Source organism: Sebastes fasciatus, chromosome 17 (assembly GCF_043250625.1).
Source record: "Sebastes fasciatus isolate fSebFas1 chromosome 17, fSebFas1.pri, whole genome shotgun sequence".
Taxonomy (NCBI): domain Eukaryota; kingdom Metazoa; phylum Chordata; class Actinopteri; order Perciformes; family Sebastidae; genus Sebastes; species Sebastes fasciatus.
Genome location: NC_133811.1, coordinates 14,989,344 through 15,011,352, shown reverse-complemented (window position 1 = coordinate 15,011,352; position 22,009 = coordinate 14,989,344). Strand labels below are relative to the sequence as shown.

At 37.9% G+C, this 22,009-nt stretch overlaps 3 protein-coding genes across 5 annotated transcripts in view; 1 reads left to right on the top strand and 2 right to left on the bottom strand.

The window, feature by feature from the left end:
- Positions 1-1,950, bottom strand: part of calcr (calcitonin receptor) — a 70,186-nt gene extending 68,236 nt beyond the window's left edge. For 2 of the 3 annotated variants that reach the window (XM_074614020.1, XM_074614021.1), the window contains exon 1: positions 1,558-1,948. The gene's annotated coding sequence lies outside the window, so the exon portion shown is untranslated. Of the gene's footprint in view, positions 1-1,557 lie in introns of all 3 variants that reach the window. The other variant, XM_074614022.1, reaches the window with a different exon arrangement.
- Positions 1,951-14,573: 12,623 nt separating this feature from the next.
- tfpi2 (tissue factor pathway inhibitor 2) lies at positions 14,574-18,186 on the bottom strand. The gene is made up of 5 exons (XM_074613591.1): positions 18,037-18,186; positions 17,679-17,849; positions 16,404-16,583; positions 15,965-16,138; positions 14,574-15,012 (listed from the first exon to the last, which is right to left on the bottom strand). The coding sequence occupies exons 1-5, from the start codon at positions 18,107-18,109 to the stop codon at positions 14,930-14,932; spliced, it is 681 nt and encodes a 226-aa protein (XP_074469692.1). The 5' UTR covers positions 18,110-18,186; the 3' UTR covers positions 14,574-14,929.
- Positions 18,187-20,429: 2,243 nt separating this feature from the next.
- gngt1 (guanine nucleotide binding protein (G protein), gamma transducing activity polypeptide 1) lies at positions 20,430-21,234 on the top strand. Its single transcript, XM_074614025.1, has 3 exons — positions 20,430-20,570; positions 20,684-20,782; positions 20,981-21,234. Exons 2-3 carry the CDS (start codon positions 20,687-20,689, stop codon positions 21,104-21,106), a joined length of 222 nt encoding a protein of 73 aa, XP_074470126.1. The 5' UTR covers positions 20,430-20,570; positions 20,684-20,686; the 3' UTR covers positions 21,107-21,234.
- The last annotated feature ends 775 nt before the right edge of the window (positions 21,235-22,009 follow it).

The window sequence follows — 22,009 nt, the reverse complement described above, 5'->3', positions numbered from 1 at the left end:
GTCTTTCCCTTTTCATCCTCTCAAGCAGACCTCTCAGACCTCCTGTCCCTTCAAACGTGGAGCAAATTTGCCACTTGCTGGCTCGGCCGCTCACCCGTCTCCGACCAGACTGACAAGACAGCATGTGGGATGATGAATGACGAACTTATCTCGGAGACTCAGAAAGCAGCCAGACGGCTCACCGCAAGGCTCAAAACACACATCTCAGCCCGCCTGTCCGCATGGATCTGTTCATTGCCGTCCGTCTCTCTCTTTCTGTCTGTTCTTTCTGTTGCTATTCTTGTCTTTGTCTGTATTGCACAGTATGTGTGTATCAGTGCTGAGAAGCTCTCATATCAGCCTCACTCACCATTGCCTCTAACAGACGACACATGCCATTACTCCAAACACGGTTACATAAACACAAAGGAATCCCCAAAAGAAGGATCCCAATTTAGCCACAGACATCTCCGAGGCACTTCAGCTTTTCTGCTCCGTTTCTGCCACAACTGGAGGCTGAACTGCAGGCGCGCAGCATTCGCCGATGATTTTGGTTTATTTTGTTTCCGGCTTGCGGGCCGGTGGGTCCATGAAGGAATGCTTATTTTCCTTTTCCATGAATTTGCTAATATAATCAATATGAAGGTGGTTTCAAGAAGTGTCAAAAATTCTCACAGAGAGGAGAAGAAGAAGTCCAGGGTGGACTTGGCTCGTGAAAATACAACTTGTGCAAAGTCAAAAGTTCTTTCTGAGAGCAAAAAATAAGCTTTAGCCTCAACCCTCTACACAGAAGCAGTGTCCTTTAAGTGTGGCATTAAGATTAATACAGAGTGTGCAGAAAATTTGCATGCATTGACCTTTAATCTGTGCGTAACATTTATTACCTTTGTGCATTGTGTGCCGCGCGTTTATGTGTGTTTATTAGCTTGTAAAATGATATTTATTGCTGGGAACAAAACAGATGCCTCTCCATTTTTGTTCTGTTAATTTCTCTGATGAGAAGCAGGGTCCTGTGTGTGTGTTTGTGTGTGTGTGTGTGGATGTGTACGTCGTGAGTGTGTGCAGGATTCATCTGTAACACAGCCTGTCACATCTCTTTGGTTGCCTTATGTGCGCAGTTTTGAAGAAATCTCTATAAATTTGCATTGATTCACCAAGAAGTATGCAGTCTGCATCAGTTATTCATGGTATTCAGTGTATTTTAAATACCCCTGTGGATCACTGCATTTCCCAGAATGCCTTTACTTTGACTTTTTTTCAGTCATATAAATAGAGCATCATAGACAACTGTACAGCACATGAGTATGAGTCACATTCTGCAGTTTCTCACATCCTCAAGATGATCTTGAGCTAAGCTCTGCATGCTACATCATAATACTAATCATTTTACAGCATAAACACAGGAAAATGAATTAACATTGCGTCAACCCATGCAAAGAGGAGCTCCTTCTCCTTCATCAGTCCTAAAAAATGTGGCACAAAATGAAGCAAATTTGGGTTTAAAGCTGACAAGCTGAAAATGTGATCCCCTTTATATTCTCCACACAAGCAGGAACTGAAAGAAGTTAAGTGACTTACCTATACTTCAACAGCTTTTAGAAACAGCAGATAAAGAAGAAGCAGATGCTGAGGAGCTTCAGTGTCCTTCCCTCCTTCCTTCCTCGGAGGAGACTGACTCGCAGCTCCTTTTTAACGCAGCGTCAATAAAAAAACTTTTTCTTTTTTGCATCCACGGAGATAAAAGCCCATAGTAATAAAAAATCAATCAAATGATGCTACTGCCCAGGTGTCTGCTGCCTTTTTTATGAGATGAATTAAAAAGCGACCGGCGGTGCGCGCGGTAGAGGAGCGCGCCGGTGTGGAGCAGTTATGAGCGGTGACAGTTGACTGGCCGGTAATCCAAGTGCGTCTAACTGCCTCCCGGTTTACGCGGATGAGCGTGAGGTGCTGGAGCTCCTCCTCGCCTTTTCTCTCACTGCGTTGTGTTGCACACACACAGACACACACACACACACACACACAGTTAGAGGAGGCAGCCTCTCCATAGTGTATGTGTGTGTGTGTGTGCGCGCGGTTTGGACACAGTTCTGGACAAACAAACACCATAATGAGAAATTATATACAACTCAGTTTGTCTGTGAAGGTCAACACAGACTTTAAAGTGACCTCTTTGTACAGGTTACCATATTTTTTTCTTTTATAAATGCCTTGAATGACATCTTAATCGATACTTGCTCTTCTGTCAGGCTCCCTTGTAGGTCTGACCAGGTACCACCCCCCCCCCATTTCTGCCCACCCACACACACATACACGCCACGCACACACACACACACACACACACATACACACACACACACACACACACACACACACACACACAAATACAGTTATAATTATATATGACCTTAAAACACTTTTTTTTCTTTATTATTGTTATTATTTACTTATTTATTTATTTATTTATTTATCTCACTTCTTATTATAAGTGTTGGTATTATTATTGTTATTGATATTATTATCATGACCATCATCATCATCTTTATTATTATTCATATTATTAATATATATGTGTATGTTTATATACTGTATTATATATATATATATATATATATATATATTACACATTTATTTTCTTTTTGTTTTGTTTTTGCTCCCCCTATGCTCTACACATAAAGGGAAGGATGTCTGTATGTGTTTAAGAGTAGATATGTGTCATATATGACCATCTAGCCTCATTCAATGCCAAACACATACCCATTATCCACATCACACACACACACACACACACACACACACACACACACACACACACACACACACACACACACACACACACACACACGCACACACACAACCTGCTTTTATCCCCTTGTATTGTCTTAGTTTTGTTTTGTTTTGTTTTTGTACTTTGTTATTTGTCTTTCTCTGTATAATATATTTTGGCCTTTTTTATATATGTCCCTGCACATGTCTTCACTTGTTTTGTAATAACTTTATAACACAATAAAAATACTAAAAATAATAAATAAATAAATAAATATCTTGAATGAATAAAATATGTTGTTATCACTAATAGGCCTATAATGGTGAAATAATTTGTGACAAATCATATCATAAATTGTTCGCTTATCAAACTGATTATCTAATCATAGATATAGGCTTATTAAATCCTTCTTTCACACTTTATGGTCAAATAGTCTCACTATCAGGTGATAAACATTAGATTGCAGCTGATTCTCTGCAGATAACCTTAAAGGAGACCTTACTGGAGATATGTTTTAAAGGGACTATTTGTAACTTTGTACGCGCATAAATGTAGCGGGTCGTCACACATGCGCGCTCGCATATGCGCATTCGCGTGTAGCCGCTGTACCCTCCTCCTCTGCCTGCTCGCCTTCACTCAGACAGCTCAGCTCGCTCCACCTCTAGACGTGAACGTGCGTTCACTACACACTGCAGAAGAGTTAGTTTTGCTCTGAGAATATCTAGTGAATGTACAGGGGACGTTTGTGCAGAAATAACTGCTGCAGCTCCTCCAGACCAACAGAGGTTTTCTATGTCTTGTGAAGTGACGGAGCTCTACAGAGATTTACGTTGTCTTCTCGTTACCGACCGGGTGCCGGTGTCTCCTCTGCTCTCTCCGGCTGCGGGCGGAGAGAGCAGGGAGACACGCTGGAGAGCCCCGCTGCATCAGCCTGCACTTAGGCAGGAAAAGCCAACACTAGGATCAGATCTAAATCATGTTCATGGAGAAACTTTCGTCTGGTCAGCTAACATTACTGCCAAGCAGCTGAAATATAGAGTGATATTGTGGTTTTAGCTGACTTGTGTCGCCTCACTGTTTTGAGTGATGCTCGTTCAGGTATATTTAGAGCGAGCAAGCGCGAGCCCGACGCTGACTTTCGTTGATTTCACGGCCACAGGTGTCGCTGTTAAGAAGCATTTCTGAAAGTTACAAATAGTCCCTTTAAGACATAATATAATATGTTTGGAATTGTCTGATATACAGTTGTTTTTGCCACTAAAAAAGTTAAATGATATGTTAAAAATTCATACAATTACATTATCTCCTCGTGGATATTTTCCATTTTAGAATTTTAAAGGCAGGACACAAAATGACTCCCACTTAAACACTCTTACATTCGTCATATACGTACATATACTGTAGGTACACACATGACCTTGGACCTCTGCATTTAACCCATCCTAAGCCTTTCGGAACAGTGGACTGCTGTTAAGTGTCTCACTTAAAGACACTTTGATATGCAGACAGCAGGAGACGGGGATCAAACCACCAACCTTGCAGCTAAAGGACCACCGGCTCTGAGCTACAGCCACCTCACTCCACATCGGAGTCCATTCTCCACATCAGCTTCTTCAAGTTGCATATTGGACCACAATTGGCTGCCAGTTGTGATGTCACAAAATCATTCTTTTTTTAATTTAAAGGTTCCCTGTGGAGTTTCAGTCCTCTAGCGCTGTGGAGCCGTTTTTCTATGCGTCCAGGTGATACACAGTCCTACCGATGGTGTCACACTATTCCACTGATCACCAGGTGGCGATAACACGCCAAAAGCTGCAATGCACCAGCAAAGATAGGGAAGAAGAAGACTGCAAGCTAAACATGGATGTAAACACTGCTTGATTTAAAATAGTAGTATAAATGATAGGGAGGAAATGCACTCAACGTATTTGTTGGACCTCAAGGCTACACATAGGTCGCATGTGTTTTGGTGAGGAATATTGACAGTAAACATAACTTGTGTTTGTTTAAAACAAAACTTTCAGCACCTTTTAGGTGAGCACAGAGAAACGTCTCCCCTTCTGCAAATCAATGTGAAAAAAGCCGTGAGTAAATATAGGATCTGCTTTTGTTAATGACGTCATTAACACGTCATTGATAACTGAGAATTAACAGGAGCTTTTCATGCTTTATCTCATTGCTGCTGTTTATGTTAACTCATATTAGCACGGCAACCAACTAAGTTTCATACCAAGATTTCCACTATACAACTCATTGTTGTCATAATGATATTAATAATAATCCATCCATTATCTGTAACCGCAGGTGATTTCCTTATTAGAGGTCTGGTAATTTGATGCCTGCTAGTCAGACTTGCCATCTACTGTAGATAGCTGGTGGTATATAAAACAGAATGGAACCAACTCCTTTGGGAACCTACTAGAAAAACAAGAAGTGCTTCTAATCGTTGTCTTTCTGTTTTCTCTTTACACTTATTTACAACACAATCAGCTGTTTATCTACGCCTCCCGCCATCACAAATTGAACATGTCTCATTTGCCCTCACCTCACGCACACACCCACACACACACACACACACACACACACACACACACAGACAGAGACAGGTTAGTACATGTTGCTGCATACTTATAACACATTAGAACAGTGAACGGTGTGATGAGTCTGTCATCTCTAAAGCCAGGAGATCTGCAAACAAACCAGCAGAAGAGACAGAACATCCACCAGGGAGGAGGAGAGGAGTGGACAAACGCAATCTACTTGGATTGTTAGTCATCCACCCGAGCCGAAAACAACATCGCCCCTGTCAGCTACGGTTGACATGCACGTCTGCACACATAAATTAATTAGATTACCCCTCAATCATGCTACAGTATGTACACAAACTTTCCAATAGCACTGATTCCTGGACATGGAAAGATAATTCATTTTTGGGTTGTCAATGACAGATTTGGAGCTTTTTCCCCTCCTATCCACACCTGGATATACAGTAAGTCATCCTGAACAGTCGCATCATAAGCCCCCTCCCCACACAAACACACACACACTTTGACTGGTCCCATTTGAAGTTGTGCTGCAGATGGTATTGCGGTTAGAGGACACTTCAACGGAAAAGCAAATCCTCTTCGCTGAATCCCCTCATTATGGTCAGATGTGGTGATGATGGAAGGTGGGGGATGAATGAGGAAACCGGAGCTGGAGGGACGCCTGCTTTGTGGGACATGCTGTGATGTGAAACTGGAGGATAATGATGCCAGAGAAAAGGCCATGAGTTCGGTGCCAGTATTGGCTGCGTCTGTGCATAGTCTGAATTTAATAGGACGTCACTGGCATGAAGGAATGTGATTTTAAAAAAAAAAAAAATTTATCTTGGAGAACTCAGGAACAACAAATGAGGCTGGAACGATTGTTAGCGCTGAAAATGAAAGGCGGCTGCTAATTATGCTCAATAAACAAGATGTTAGATGCAGTTTTTGTTTTCATATCTTTTCAGAAGGGATTACTCCAACATCCAACTAGAAACAAAACCAACTACAAACATTGTGTATTTCCATTGATTTTGTACACACACACTCTTTAATGGGTGCTGAATGAATGGGTAATGTCATCAGGAGTTGAATTCTTGTGGCTTCACTGAGTGTTTGTCTGTGACATTTCATTCATAAATGTCTGCTTTTAGTGTCGGCTTCCAGCAGTGAATCAGGAAATGTGCTTCCTCAGTCTCTATGGAGCAGCTCAACGATTTGTTTCTAGATGACATAATCACTTTAGTCCCTCTGCTGCTCAGCTTCAGGAAAGACTGAGATGGACATTATTGAAGCCACATTTATTAATTCTATTTCAGGGTAATTTCTTTGAAAATTAAAGCTGCTATAATCAATATTTTTATATTAACAATGTCTACTGTTTTGGTTCACTTTCACTGCTTTTAAAGTGGACCTATTTTGCTTTTTTCCCTTTCCTTTAGTGTGTTATACACATATTTTTGTGCATGTAAAAGGTCTGAAAAGTTACAAAGTCCACGCCAAAGGGAGAAACACTGCTCCTGAACTGCCTGAAACGCCCTGCCTTTTCTTCCGTAATGTGGTGATGTCACCAAGTAACACATTTGATTAATACCAGCCTATCGGCTGGTTTGGCACGCCCTCAAACAAAGCTAGTTAGAGCGGAGCTGGAGCGGAGTCCGAGGAGTTTGATTTGGTTGACCAATCACAACAGAGTGAGCCAGCTGACCAATCAGAACAGACTGGGCTTTTATTAACGGGGTGCAGGAGCTCAAACAGAGCGTTTCAGACAGAGGGTGAAAAGAGGTGCTGCAGCACAGCCATTATGAGAAAGGTAAAATGTTTTTTGAACATTAAAGCATGTAAACATGTTCTAGTACAAACCCAAAATACAAGTATGCACCTGAAAATGACCTTAATAGGTCCTCTTTAACTACATTTCCAGCAATGGAAAGGAAGCTGTTTGAAGCACAATAAGACTCTCATTAAAGGGATAGTTCAGGAAGTTTTGAACTGTGTTGTAGGAGGTACTTATCAACAGTCCATAGTGCATTACCTACAGTAGATGACGCCAGCCAGTTTGGAGAAACAGATAGGAGTACTGGCACAGGAGCAAAGCAATGTACTGCTGTGGACGGGGCTGGCAGGAAAACATATTTTAGCCACCTAAAAGAAAGGATCACCTAAAAAAAAATCAATATCAGTTAAAGTGTACACCCAGCACCAAACAGCAGACAGACAAAGTTGGTCGACTGGTGAACATGGTGCAATGTGTAGCCAGGTATTTCACGCAGGAGTTGACGGAGAGCAAAACAGAACTAAGAGAACTGCGGATATTGTAATTACAGTCAACAGATGGCCAGAAACACAAATCCAAATTAATGATAATGTTGCTCTGTACCTGCTGCGCATGTGAAACCGAGCAACTGTTTCGCCATTTCAACTTTATAAGGTGATAATTGTGTTTACAGCTAGTTTCTGCTGCACCCAAGTAGCACAGGTTTAAGAGGGCGGGTTGTTTACTGATACTTTGTTGCAGGTTTTAACGGATTATACTGTTTAATATCATTTTCTTTAGGTTTTGGTTCAAGGTTTTTGTATGGATTTGGATGTCACACCAGTGATATTCTTACTGGCAACACTGTAACTTTGGAAAACAAGTTATTAATCAAGTTATTGTAGCAGTGTGATCAGTTGGTTAATATCACTCTCATACATCTGTTTTTGCTGTTAAGTACAGTAAGCTCACATCCTTGATTAGTTTAGTTTGCAGCAGCTTTCACAAAAGACAGATTGCTCTCATACAACATGCTTATTCAGGGAATGTTTCCTGTTCAACCCTCTTGTGGGCAGCATGTGGTGGATCAGCTTTCCTAAATTTAGGCTAATATATATTAAAAACCCATTATCAAGCCGTAAATTCAGCTGTGCCAATGTGTCACGCTGCAGAGTCTGCAGAAGAGCTGCTGAACGGGAGCCTGATCTATCTGGGAAGCTGGTAATTGAAGCGTACAGGAGAGGAAGAAGCTCCTGCTCAGATTGAAATCTTTATTATTTATTTATTTTATTTCAGCGCTTTTCAACTGTGCTGGAAGAAAAAAAATATATCATCTGGCTCAGGGAAAAATAGGCATCTGTATTTGTTCGTTCTGCTCAAATCACTTTTAATCTGTCCCAACCTTGATGGGAAAGGATGCTGGCACATTTGCAGGAGGGTGAAACCAGATTTATTCACAGGTATGAGTCATCTGCTGCGGTGGGATGTACATTGTCAAACAACAAAAGTACAGTAGGTTGTTACAGTAAGGACCTGTGGGTAGGATTTGGTCAATATTTTGTTAAAACAGCATTTTTTAACTCTTATGCAATAAATCAGAACCCTCTATTGCCAAAAGTCTGTCATAGAAACTGTGGAAATTAGTAATCACCTCCAAAAATCAATTACTGCACCACTACGGGAGCCAAGGCAGGCTGAAATTACATCAGGACTTTAGAAGCGGGAAGGTAATGACTATTAGTAAACCTCTACTACATGCATGTGAACAGGCAACACACACATTAAATGAATCTCTTTCTGTTGGCATTTCTCAGGGAATCAATTGATAATCTGCGAAGGCTTCGGAAGCAGAAGTATGGAGTCGTCTGACTTGTTTAATTATCAGCTACGTATGTTTGGCAGCCAGATGGAAAGTGGAGAACAGCCCACATTCACCAGATGCATCAATCTTAGGTGTGTTTAAGAGGAAGGGGCGGGGTGCCTGAGATGTTCCATATTTACCCGACAGAGGGTGATGGATGTTGGGGAAACTCTGATGCCGTCTCGGGGCATGGTATGTTTGGTCTACAGTTTAAAAAGACCAAACTCTGACAGACAAAAAAATGAATCTTAAAGTAAAAGTTCACTTAAATTCACATGCAGTTTGTTACTCCTTGGCCAGAGTTCAATTTCCATCAGCAGGTTCGGTCTTCCAACACACTTTCTGTACGCTGCTGATGTGATTCAATGCAGCAGCGTAAGTATTGCAAGATAAAGCTAATGGATAATTGACAGAAAAAAACATATTTCTGCTAGACAAAACTACTGCAGCTTTTTCTCCAGAATATGCTATATTTACTTACATTTGTTTTTTTCTTATGAAAATAAAAAAAAATCAATAAATAAAAAAAGAAATCGGTGAAGTAAAAAAAAATCAGTCTTTGGTTTAACTGGTTGACGTGACATTGATTTAGATCATAGAACGAAAAGAGTATTTAGGGGAGAGCGGGGTCGGTTTGGACGGCGGGATTGTGCCTTTTTAGCAAGTTATAAAGCAACTATCCCTATGCCATTTTCCATGCTCATACTCATCCACATCCTCTCCACTTTCAACCTCAAAGTGGAGACCTTCTGACTCACATTTTAATCACAGTTTTGAAATATAGCCTACAGTATGTAAGGAAATGTTCACCTCTTTTGTTATTTGTCTTCTATCATACTGTTTTTAGTTATGCCACATGCAAAGCTTATTTTATGGTCTATCAGATGATGCTAGTCTTAGCTGTCTGAATTTTTGTTGGTAGTTAGCACAGGAGTCCAAAGTGTGTCTGCTCTCCCTAGAACGGTTAGGACAATATTGTTTATAATTCCTACCTTGTTACAAATCAACAAAAAGCAGACAATAACAAGAGAAAGGCTTTTCCCTAATTCATTAACACCACCTGAGTGAATGTTTACTCAGGTGGCAGCCAGTCAGAAAGTCAAATTCCATATCTCAGTAACTTATAAAAATTAAATATTTTGTACAAATGTTTTCTTTTTCTCAAAGAAATGTGTTAACAAGTGACATTAAATAAGGTGTTCAAATTTGTTCATGATGTTTTTTCAATTTAAATGATATTTTTTAGCCCACAACAAGGTGTCCCAACCGACCCTACCCACTGTCCTAACCGGAGACAAAATTTGGGGGAAATGCACTCCTTGTACATTTAACAAAATTGTGCCTTTCACTAGATGTGTAAGAAAATATCGGAAAAAAAATCAAATATCGTGATATTATGTTTTGTGATACTGTATTGATTCTCATAAACACTATTGATTTTTAATTATTAGTTTACAATTTAGTCAATACTTTATTTCATATGCAAAGAGATGTGCCCTCTCAGTGTATGTACCCTCTGAAAGTGGTGCTATGATGTTGGATTTTACACGGACTGTGATAAATGCAAATGCAAATCCCACTGTTCTCATTGTATAAAAAAAGTAAACTTTTTTTTACTCAGATTTTATGCATATGGTGGTGTGTTCTTTATACTATGACAGTTTTCCTAAAATTATATAAAAAAACGCAATATAACGCCTTACTTACAGTGATGTAATATATCGCAATATACTGAATCGTAACCCCTGTATCGTGATAGGTATCGTATCGCCAGATTCTTGTCAATACACAGCTCTATACCTTTCACGTTTGGGTTGGGCTCTAAAAAGTTGATAAATGTTAGCAGACACCTGCATCTGTACTGGGATCAAATTCAAGTAGTCTCTGAGTGATAGAAGGTTATTTGGTGTCAATACAAAAGTGTCCCAACTGACCCCGCTCTCCCCTACACCTAATGAGGTTTGTTTCCACTCAGCACCAACATTTAAAAACCTTAGTGCTCATATCATGTTATATTAAGTCAGGAGTTTTCATGAGCAATAACAAAGTTATCCATCAATCTGTAGAAAGGGATGTTTTGTTTGCTGATAATATCACAAACAGCTATAATGGATTTCCTGTTTGTGCCGTTGGGGACACTGGCACATTGGAAAAGATTGATTTGTCTAAAGCAAAAGCTATATCAGATTAGGATGTCGTTTCCTTCTGAAGAACTGTCTTTAAAATAATCAATTATTGCTTGACCCTCTTCCAGTGTCAGTTTTCTTAGATGAGAAACACCAGATGGGCTGGTTCTGGGCCAAAACCACAGAGAGAGTAAACTTGTAAACCATGCAGCTGGATCTCCATCCAGTGGTTTTTATACTCCCCTGCTGCCAAAACTGTGAGAGCACTCTGAAGTCAGGCAGTGCTCACTTCAGCAAACCAAATCCACCCACAGAAACAGATTGTGGTGGAATAAATGCTGCTGAGTCAACACCTGAGCTGCGTGGCGTGGGTTGCTCCAGTATTCTGAAACATTTAGTGGCTACAGGTGGCTGCCAAATCGGTTGTATCTGCAGTTTACTAGTTTAATTAAAGCAGGCAGAAAAATAGCTAATTTACATTAAACAATTTTTTTTTTACAAATAAATAGAGGATATATTTACACGTATCTGAACCCAAAAATAGAAGTGTCAATGTTGCATTTTTTGCTTGTTGATAGATTTTATTTTATTTTATTTATTTTATTTATTTTATTTATTTTATTTATTTTATTTATTTTATTTATTTTATTTTATTTTATTTTATTTTATTTTATTTTTATTTTATTTTATTTTATTTATTTTATTTTATTTTATTTTATTTTATTTTATTTTATTTTATTTTATTTTATTTTATTTTATTTTTATCTTATTTTATTTTTATTTTATTTTATCTTATTTTATTTTATTTATTTTTGTATGTATTTATCTATCTACCTATCTCATTTCTATTTCTCATTACGTTTGTGCAATACTGTTACTGAGTTACTGTCACTTGCTTTCACACACAATCTTCATTTTCACATGTATATAACACATGTAATATATTTCTTTTGAGTTATTTCATCACTTTTTTTTATCTTACACCTAATATTATTTTATCTTATCTTATATATTGCTGTTAGTGCTGAGCTGTCCCATTCTCTCATCCTATACATTTCATTGTACCGTAGACCCTGTGTAAACTAAAACTTGAAACTTGAAAACAAAGATATGTGATTCTGCCACTAGGGGGCGTCACCTACACCAACAGCATGTTGAGGCATCTTAAAGCAGTATACTTCATTTAGTATCATGTTAAATGTTAAATTAGCATACTTTATCTCCAGCGAGTATTTAGTACTTACCATAATACAGACATTATATTGTACCTACTTTAAAATTAGTGTTGTACTCTAATAACAACTTTTAAAATCAAAAATACAAAACAATATCTGACAAATGGTCAAGGCATCCTACATGGAATTTATCTAATTTTAAATGAGAAGCTTCAGTGTAAACGTCCATTAATCACCATAGAGAATGAGAGACAAAATCACCCTGCCTAATGCACTGTAGCTAATGAAATAACCAGAGCTGGATCAATTCATCTCAAGCCCTCTGGACTATACCGGTCGGTATTATATCGCCACCCATTAATGGTCCAAGACAGAGCTTTGTTATAATTAAAAGTTAACCAGCTGTGTCCATCTGTAGCATCTCACACATTTATCATGTCTTTTGGTGATTAAAATGAACCGTAAGAGTGTGTTGCTGCAGGCTGTCATTGAACTCAAAACAGAAGATTTGTAACCATAATGGTGAGTTTTGGTATCATCTGCAACAGAAAAATTGCTTATATCTTGTAAAAAATATGCTGCACTGCATCATGCTTAAAGCTGCAGTCGGTAGAATGAAGCAAATTTTTAAAAAAAAACGTTATTTTTATAAATTGGTCACTATATCCTGACAGTAGTGCATGAGACAGGTAATCTGAAAAAAAATCATGTTCCTCCAGTGTCCTCCGGTGCTCCTAATGGCATCTGCAAGATTTCACAGACTGGAGGAAAACAACCAATCAGAGCCGAGCTCAAACGGTCAAACTAGGCAGTGCTGATCAAATATGAATCAATGTTCTAAATAAAATCATAAATAAATAAATCATAAAATGATTTCAAAAACATCTTGAGTTGTACTGTTTACCTTTTAAAATGAGAACGTTTATGACCTAGCAGCCATGTTGAGATCAGTTGAGGAAACACCAAGCTCCGCCCACCGGCCGGAGCACACATTCTCAATTTACACCTAAACAGTACACTACCAGATGATTCTGAAAACATCTGAGGAGAGAAATAGGCATTACAGTAACAGAATATTGATTCATTTTTGATCAGCGCTGCCTAGTTTGACCGTTTGATCGGAGTTTGTGAATGATTGACAGCTGCCTCTGTTGAATGAACAGCCAATAGGACTATATAGGATTTTTTAAAGCCTGAAAACAGAGCCATGAGGAGGTGCAGAGGTCTAGTCTTCTCTCAGAACACTTGAATTACAATATGCTGAAAGGTTATTATGGAATTTTTGCCCAACGATGTTAAAAATATTCTGCCTACTGCAGGTTTAATACCTGTACCGGATGAGATTCAACACGCCTGTTTTGCTCTTCTGCTTTCTACACATTTTAAATGTACTATTACTTGTATTTGTATTGATTGAAAACTTCAGGTAGGGAAGAAAAGTTTACCTCGAGGAGCAGTAAGTTGATTCAATTCCTCAAAACCACCAGTAGCGATGATTTCAACATAATGTGGCTTTTGAGAAGCTGAGGAGATTGTTAGGGTGACATCCTCTCTCACATCACTATTGTGTCGATGATTTAGCTTTGGTTGTTAACAACAAAGGGCCTAGCCTAACCTTAATTGCTATTTATAGCTGAGCCAGATGGGTGAGCCGTTTCCTTTGATATCTTCCATAAATATTTATTGTCTGAAAAATCACACTGTGCTTCAATTATTCTATTATAGGAGATAGAACAGAGCAGAGATTTAGGACAGTCAGGATACTCTCGTAAAACACAGAATACTTACAATTAACAGCATCATTCCCTTAATGGCGTTAACAGTGCAATTTGATTTCTCCTGTGGTACATAAAGTACGTTATCTGGTGTTATTGATTAAAGAAAAAGTAAAATATTATTTAATAATTGAGCTTGGGAGAATATGTGTGTATTTCTCGTTTGTACTCATAATTGCGTGCTTTTCAGTAATAATTACAATAATTACATTATAATTAGACGTTGCTGGAAGCTCATGATTCACATTGTGTAAAGCTGCAGTTTCCTCTCCTCTAAACACGCAGAGACGTCCTAATGAACCTGCCATGGTCGCGTGATTGCTTCCTTCCTGATTCAAGGCTATGCAGAAGAAGCGACCGAGATAGGCTCGAGTGCCTCGCAGAGTATTACCAGATAGGGAGGGAAGACAGCCGCATTAGTGAGGAATGGAAGCGGCCCGGAGATAAAGTGAAAGTGACTGTGAGAAAGTGAAGGAACCAGTCAAGCCTGTTTTTTTTGGGTTGCAGTGTTGTTGTGCTTTGGTAAAAACTAATAAAGACACCCTTGAAGGTTGTATCCAATTGAAGAAGTTGCAAGCAACACAAAATAAAGTACATAGAAGTACAAAAAAATTTACAATACTTCATAGAATTTTTTATTTTTATAAAAAAAATGTGCTTATATAACAGTTAGGCAAACAAAATGTTCACCATCATAATGTATTACTTGTACAACACATATTACATACATACAGTATCAAAATACACAATCAGGAACATTAGTGCAGTAACAAACTTCATCAAAATCACATTTGATATAGCTCATAAAGCATTACATACATACTGTACATACATATACCACTATAACTCTTCTTGTAACAACAAAGAAGAGCTGGTCGTCATTTTGGCATAACAAAAAAAAGTCAGTTTATTAAATGTTAGTTTCCTTTAAGGGCTTGTCCAAGTGAGAGTCACTGAGTGTCAGACGTCTACGCCTGCAAGTAAGTGATCCGTTTATATCTGTTCCGTCTCGCGCGACGAACTTTTCCTCGGCTTGTGTGTTGTTTCGCTCCTGGAAAAAAAAATGTGTATAACAACGGATTAGTGTGATAACCTATAATTCTATATTCATAATAGAGCTAATATAACTTTCTAGGGTCAGATTTTCCTTGGTTTCCTCTGATAATTACATCAGGTGAAATCTCCAAATTCAAACCTATGGAGTTATAGGAGTGCCATAAAAAAGAGAATAAGTCTGAAAAATAAATAAATGTGGAAATACAAAAACAAATAAATAAATAATAAATAAATGTGGAAATACAAAGAAAAATAACAAAATGTAAAATAATAACTGCTAGCATTTTCATTTATTTTCACATTTATTTTTTTCATTTATTTCTGTATATATGTATTTATATATTTTCATATATATATATATATATATATATAAATATAATGTAATTTATTTATTTTGATCCCTTTAATTTTCTTTATTATTTTCCCTATTGCTTTTGCTATTCCATGAAGGGCCAAGCTGTCAATCAACATTCCTGCCCAGGAACTCAATTACTCTATTTTAAATTTAATTAAAAAAAGTAATTTATATGCAATAAATGAATATTTTAAAAAATACAGAAATAAATATATACAGAAATAAATTAATAAATACATTTTAACAAACTTGTGAAAATGATTCCAATTATTATTTTATACTTTATTATTTGTCATTTTATTACCACGTTTTTAAATTTTTTTATTGTTTAATGTATTCCTCTTTATATTTCCACATTTATTTCTTATTCTTTTACAGATTTTTTTTTTTTTATGGCACTCCTATGACTCCATACTCTCCAAATTCAAAGGAACAAGTGGCTCTAACTGGCAATCCAAATATCCTCATTTCTAAATTATGTCAAATTCTCCTCAAAAGATCATCTTCAGTTACAGGCTTCATCGTGGACACTGAGACACTGAGACACTTGAGACAGTGAGACGTTCGCCAAATGCATCCCTCACTCACACACCTTTAGCACACACGTCCATGCAGCTCTGCCTCGACACAAAGTTGTTGCTGCTCCCTCCGCAGCCCGAGTAGACGAACTCCTCGCACATCTTGGTGGCTGTGTTGTAGTAATACCGAGGGATGGAGGCCGAACAGCTCCCTTTGTCCAGAGGGTCCAAGCAGAGCACAGGGACAGCTGGAACATAAGACACAAAAAGACCATCAGTCATCATCTGTGAAGAGCAGAACCGTCAGATTGCTTTTCTTCAAAAGTAAAATCATTGTTTCTGAAATTAAATGAAATCCATTGTACGTTCCCACAAAGGCATGATGAGACATTCTTTTCACACATGCTGAATGTATGCAGTTACACCTGAAATGCTTGTGCTGATGCCAGCGAGCGTCACTTCAGGATTACTCAGTGGCAACACGTCAGAGTAAATAATGATGTTCATACTAACTTTTTCGTGGACTGCAGTACTCCTTGCAGGAGGCGAGGTTTTGGAAGCGATTGTAGTTGCCCTCACAGCCGCCGTAATAGAAGGACTCACACTGCATGGTGGTCATGTTGAAGAAGTAGCGATGGAAGAGGGCCCTGCAGGGTCCTTCCTCTTTAGGAAACCTGCAGATCTGGGGAACCTCTGGAAGAGGGGGATAACAAAGTTTGAGGTTGGGGTTAGATCAAATGGCATCCTGGAGTGTTTGTGCACCTTTTGCACGAAGATAACTAACTTTAACAATAATCAAATAAACATTTAGGATTTTCTTAACAGTCAAGGTACATTATCAAATGCTCAGCTCTGTACTCGCTGATCTTTATTCCATCGTCTTTATGACTTGCTCTTACTTGACAAGCATAATTTGTGATGTGCTATTATTGTGTGTACCTGTGTATTGTGTGTTTTGTATGTTCTTTCTTGTTTGACTGTAGTATGTTTCTTTGTTTTGACCTGCACAAGGGACTACAGATGTGAATTAGCTTAAGACTATAATCTGGTTACGGTGCATCAAATGGTGACATTTATGTTTTAAACTGTACATGGTCCCTTTTAAATAAATAAAATAATAATAAATAAAATATAGAAAGTGAAGAACCGGTTCTTGTGCTTTCGGTAAAACTAATAAAGACACCCATATGCAAACACTGCTGTGGTTGAAGAAGTTGTAAGCAACACATTTTTGAGTTAGTTACTTACTCAAATAATACACCAAAAATTGCACAAAATTAAAAATCTGTACTTTTTTTTTTAAATAAAAAATGTGAAGAGTAAACCACACCCAGCTACTGGAGGTGGGGGATGACAAAGTTTGAGGTTGGGGTTAGATCAAATGGCATCCTGGAGTGTTTGTGCACCTTTTGCACAAAGATAACTAACTTTAACAAGAATCAAATTTACATTTATGATTTACTTAACAGTCAAGCTACATTAACAAATATAGAAAGTGAAGAACTAGCCAGGCCAGTTTTTTATTTTGGTTCTTGTGCTTTTGGTAAAACTAATAAAGACACCCATATGCAAACACTGCTGTAGTTGAAGAAGTTGTAAGCAACAAATTTTGAGTTAGTAACTTACTCAAATAATACACAAAAAATTGCACAAAATTAAAAAATCTGTACTTTTTTTGCAAAATAAAAATGTGAAGAGTAAACCACACCCAGCTCACATTCCACAGCTAATATAGCAAGGTCCCCCTCACCTCAAGTGTACATTATGTCCATCACATTGAGGACTTACTTGGGATTCTGAAACATGTTTTCTGGCACTGCTGGTAACTCTTGAAGTTGTTGGCATTGCCTTGGCAGCCTCCGTAGTAGAAACGCTCACACTTTTGGGTGATAGTGTTGTAGAAGTAGCGCTCGAGTTCTGCTCTGCAAGGTCCCTCGTCCACTTGAAGGAGACACACGGCTGAAAGCAGCAAAGATATTGTTACTGAAACACCAAAAAAAACACCAGAGAGAAAAAAAAAAACGCAGCAATGAAACTTTAAACTGCTGCGCGTAACAGCTGGAATGGCAACATGTCTTTTACGCACCAGATGTTGTGATGGCTAACAACAAAATAGAGAAGAAATGAGAATAAAACATGCTGTTACCTTTCGGTGTCAACGCCAAAACGTTGTAAAACGAGGAGAGAAGTGTAACCAGCGCTAGTAAGAAAAACTCCATTGTTCAACTTTGTTGTGCTCCAAACTGCTCCAACTCTTTTCCGCTTTGTTGAACCATCCACAGCCACATCCTCTTTTATAGTTGAGTGAAGTGTCTCCCATGGGGAAGTTTAGGGGCGGGGATGCAATGACTCATTTTCATAAACTAGATCACTGTGGTGATGAATTCATCACTGACATCAGAGAAACTCGTTTTTATTATTGTATTGCGTATAGAGGAGTGTTTAATAATGACTAAGGGCAGATACAACTCAACTGAAATTAATAAGGAAGGAAGTTGAATTCCCTCTGCCGTCAATAGTCACTGGGGATGATGATGATGGTGATGATGATGATGGTGATGATGATGATGGTGATGATGATGATGTAGAGATCGAGATCCAGCGGTTGGAAAAGTTCTCAGATACTTTACCTAAGTAAAAGTAGCAATACCACAGAGTAAAAATACAGTGCTGTACTCTTACAAGTAAAAGTCTTGCATTCAAAAGCTTACTTAAGTAAAAGTACATAAGTGTATATACAGTATATATATATATACACACACTTATGTACTTTTATTTAAGTAAGCTTTTGAATATAATATAATATAATATAATAATAATAATTTTTGAATATATATATATATATATATGTATATATATTAGTTATTATAAGTTGTTTTATGATTGTCCATAGTTAATCACAATTAATCACAAATTGCACATTTTTATCTGTTCAAAATTTACCTTAAAGGGAGATTTGTCAAGTATTTAATACGTAATCAACATGGGAGTGGGCAAATCTGTGTGCTTAATGCAAATGTTTTTTATATATTTATTATTGGAAATCAATTAACAACACAAAACAATGACAGATATTGTACAGAAACCCTCACAGGTACTGCATTTAGCATAAAAAATATGCTCAAATCATAACATGGCAAACTCAAGCCCAACAACAGCTGTAAGTGTGTCAGTGTGTCAGTGTGCTGTCTTGACTATGACTTGCTCTAAATTGCATGTGATTATCATAAAGTGGGCATGTCTGTAAAGGGGAGACTCGTGGGTACCCATAGAACCCATTTTCATTCACATATCTTGAGGTCGGAGGTCAAAGGACCCTTTTGAAAATGGCCATGCCAGTTTTTCCTCGCCAAAATTTAGCCAATATTTAAACTCCTTTTCGACAAGCTAGTATGACATGGTTGGTCCCGATGGATCCTTTCGGTTTTCTACTTTCATATGATGCCAGTATCATCCCTCTAGCTTTAAAATTGAACTTCAACCTCCAAAAGATTGATTTTGTTAATGCGTTAAAGAAATAAGTGTCGTTAAAAGTAATTTGCATTAATGCATTATTATTGCGTCATCTTTGACAGCCCTAATATCTCTCTCTCTCTCTCTCTCTAAGTATATTTATAATAATTTATAATTCAAGCCTTCAAAGTAACTAAAGCTATCAAATAAATGAAATAAGAAGTTAAAAAAAGTACAATATTTGCCTCCAAAATGCAGTGGAGTAGAAGTATAAAGTAGCCTAAAATAGAAAAACCCAAGTAAATTACAAGTATCTCCAAATTGTACTTAAGTACTGTACTTGAGTAAATGCACTTCATTACATTCCACCACTGTCGACATCCAATAACCCCCAACAGTATCTCTGTAATGTTCCCACAGTATTTCGTTCAAACCAAAGTGAGACAGACACTCTTGTGAAACATTAACACATCTAACTTGTCCAATCAATTATCCTGCCAAGTTCTATCACACATACCCGTCTGACTGGATCTGACACACACACACACAAACATGCACACACTTTCACTCGAAGCCCCAAAGCGTCGTCACCTACATCTCCAACCTTGTGCTCTATATTCTATCTGTTGTTTTGCTTAATAATTGCAGCCGCCCCCAAAATTCTTTCAAGAAAGCATAATGTCTTTGCACCACTAAATGTTCAAGGTCAACATTCCTTTGACTTGAAGGCAGCAATGCACAATAAAATATAGCTGTGTGGCTTCACTTATCTGCATAATTGTGCCATCTATTGTTAAGGATGTTGTTGGAAAGCTGCCATGCAGTCATGTTCAGAATAATGATGTGTCTCCACCTTGACAGGTGGAGGCTAATTACAGATTAGGCGTCTTTAAATGTGACCTGATACATGAAGCGCCACCCCTTAACCCATTTCTGAATATGAGGAAATAAACTGGGTCAAATCAGCACAAATCCTAATTTAATATGCAATAAATACACCTTCTTGTCGTACATATAATTAACAAAGAAGCCAAACAGACACCTGTGTGATTCACCGTCCTGTTTGATACTTCAGAGACTGTCTTGATCATACAATGGGGCCTTGTTTTAATCAGATTATCAGATTAGGGTTGTGTATGCAGATTGCTTTATAACCCAGATTAAGGGAGAGGAGAGGGATTCTTCAACAGGATTTCAAGAGTGGAGGACTGCTCCCTGTAAGCATCCGTAAGTACATTTCTATTCTATCAATTAAGTTTTGTTGAGTTTGAATCCTTCGAGATCATTTATCTGTTATATGGCGGTGAAGATTTCGCAAAAAATGTTTCCTCTTTTGACAGAGAATGCCGGTCATAAATATGGATGACCTGACGGACAAGGACAAGGCTAACATGGAAGTAAACCAACTTAAAACTGAAATAAAACTTGAGAGGTGGTTGGTGAGTTGTTGTTTTTTTTGCACTGAGCTGATGAATATCTTTATTGTTAAGTATTGTTTAAATTAAGTTTTCAGACTTTTATCCTTGTCATAATTTGTCAGTTATACACAGTAAATTCTACCAGGAACAACATTTAAAACTGAAATACAGTACTTGTCTGGATAAGAGTGTCTGAACACCTCTGTGTGATCACTTTAGACATCTAAATGCTGTGAGGAAATCAAGGAATACATTCAGGCTGGAGAGGACGAGGACATCCTCGTCAAAGGCATTGCAGAGGATAAGAACCCCTTCAAGGAGAAAGGTGGCTGTGTCGTCTGCTAGACTGGACCCGGGGAGCTTTTCATAGCTCAGATTAGCACCCAAGGACATTCTCCCTCCCCTCATAAAATGGATTTGCAGACTGAGAAGAGCAGAGGGGCATAATAAAGAACGGAAATTATAAAACTTCACGAGTTCCCATGTAAATGATTCCCCATCTTCAGGCCAGATTTGTAGCCTTATAATTGTATTCTTTAAAAAAGATGCAATAAATAAAAGTTGTATTTGGCAAGGGTTGTGTAATGCTTCTCTCTCATGTGGTGTAAATAGTCTGAGCAAATGGGCCCATGTGTTGTTTCAGTTTCATACACAGAAGCAACTGTCATTAAATGTGCTTGTTTATAACTCAGCCTGTCTCCATCATTCACTGTGGGAGGGTTTCAGACAGAAACAGATACAATTTCATAACTCAGTTTGCATATATTTAGAGTTTACCCAACTTTTAAATGGGTAAAAACATGCAAATCTAGTGGTATGATTCTTTAAGATGGTTGTTTTCAATCGTTTTTCCTTGTGACCAGGGTCGGCTTAAGGCAAAGGCCATATAGGCAGTCACCTAGGGATTCTGGGGGGCGCTGGTCCCCTTCTAAAATAAATAAATAAATAAATACCGGTGGTAACCAATGAACAAATAAATAAAGAAATAAAGAAATACACTTTTCCCCACTTAAACTCTCGTCGTAGTGAAACTGACTAAACACTTTTGAGCCAACAATATCAGGGGCCAGTTGTTTATTTATATTATGATAAATACAGTTATTTATTAAAATAAAAATCATGTCTGTTTGTGACCCTATGTCACACAACGTGTTATGTGTCAGGACTTCCACCAAAGAGGAATTTTCCTTTTCATTTAACAGTGATTCATTCAGTGATTTAAATGATTTTTAGAAGTCTGAAGAGGCA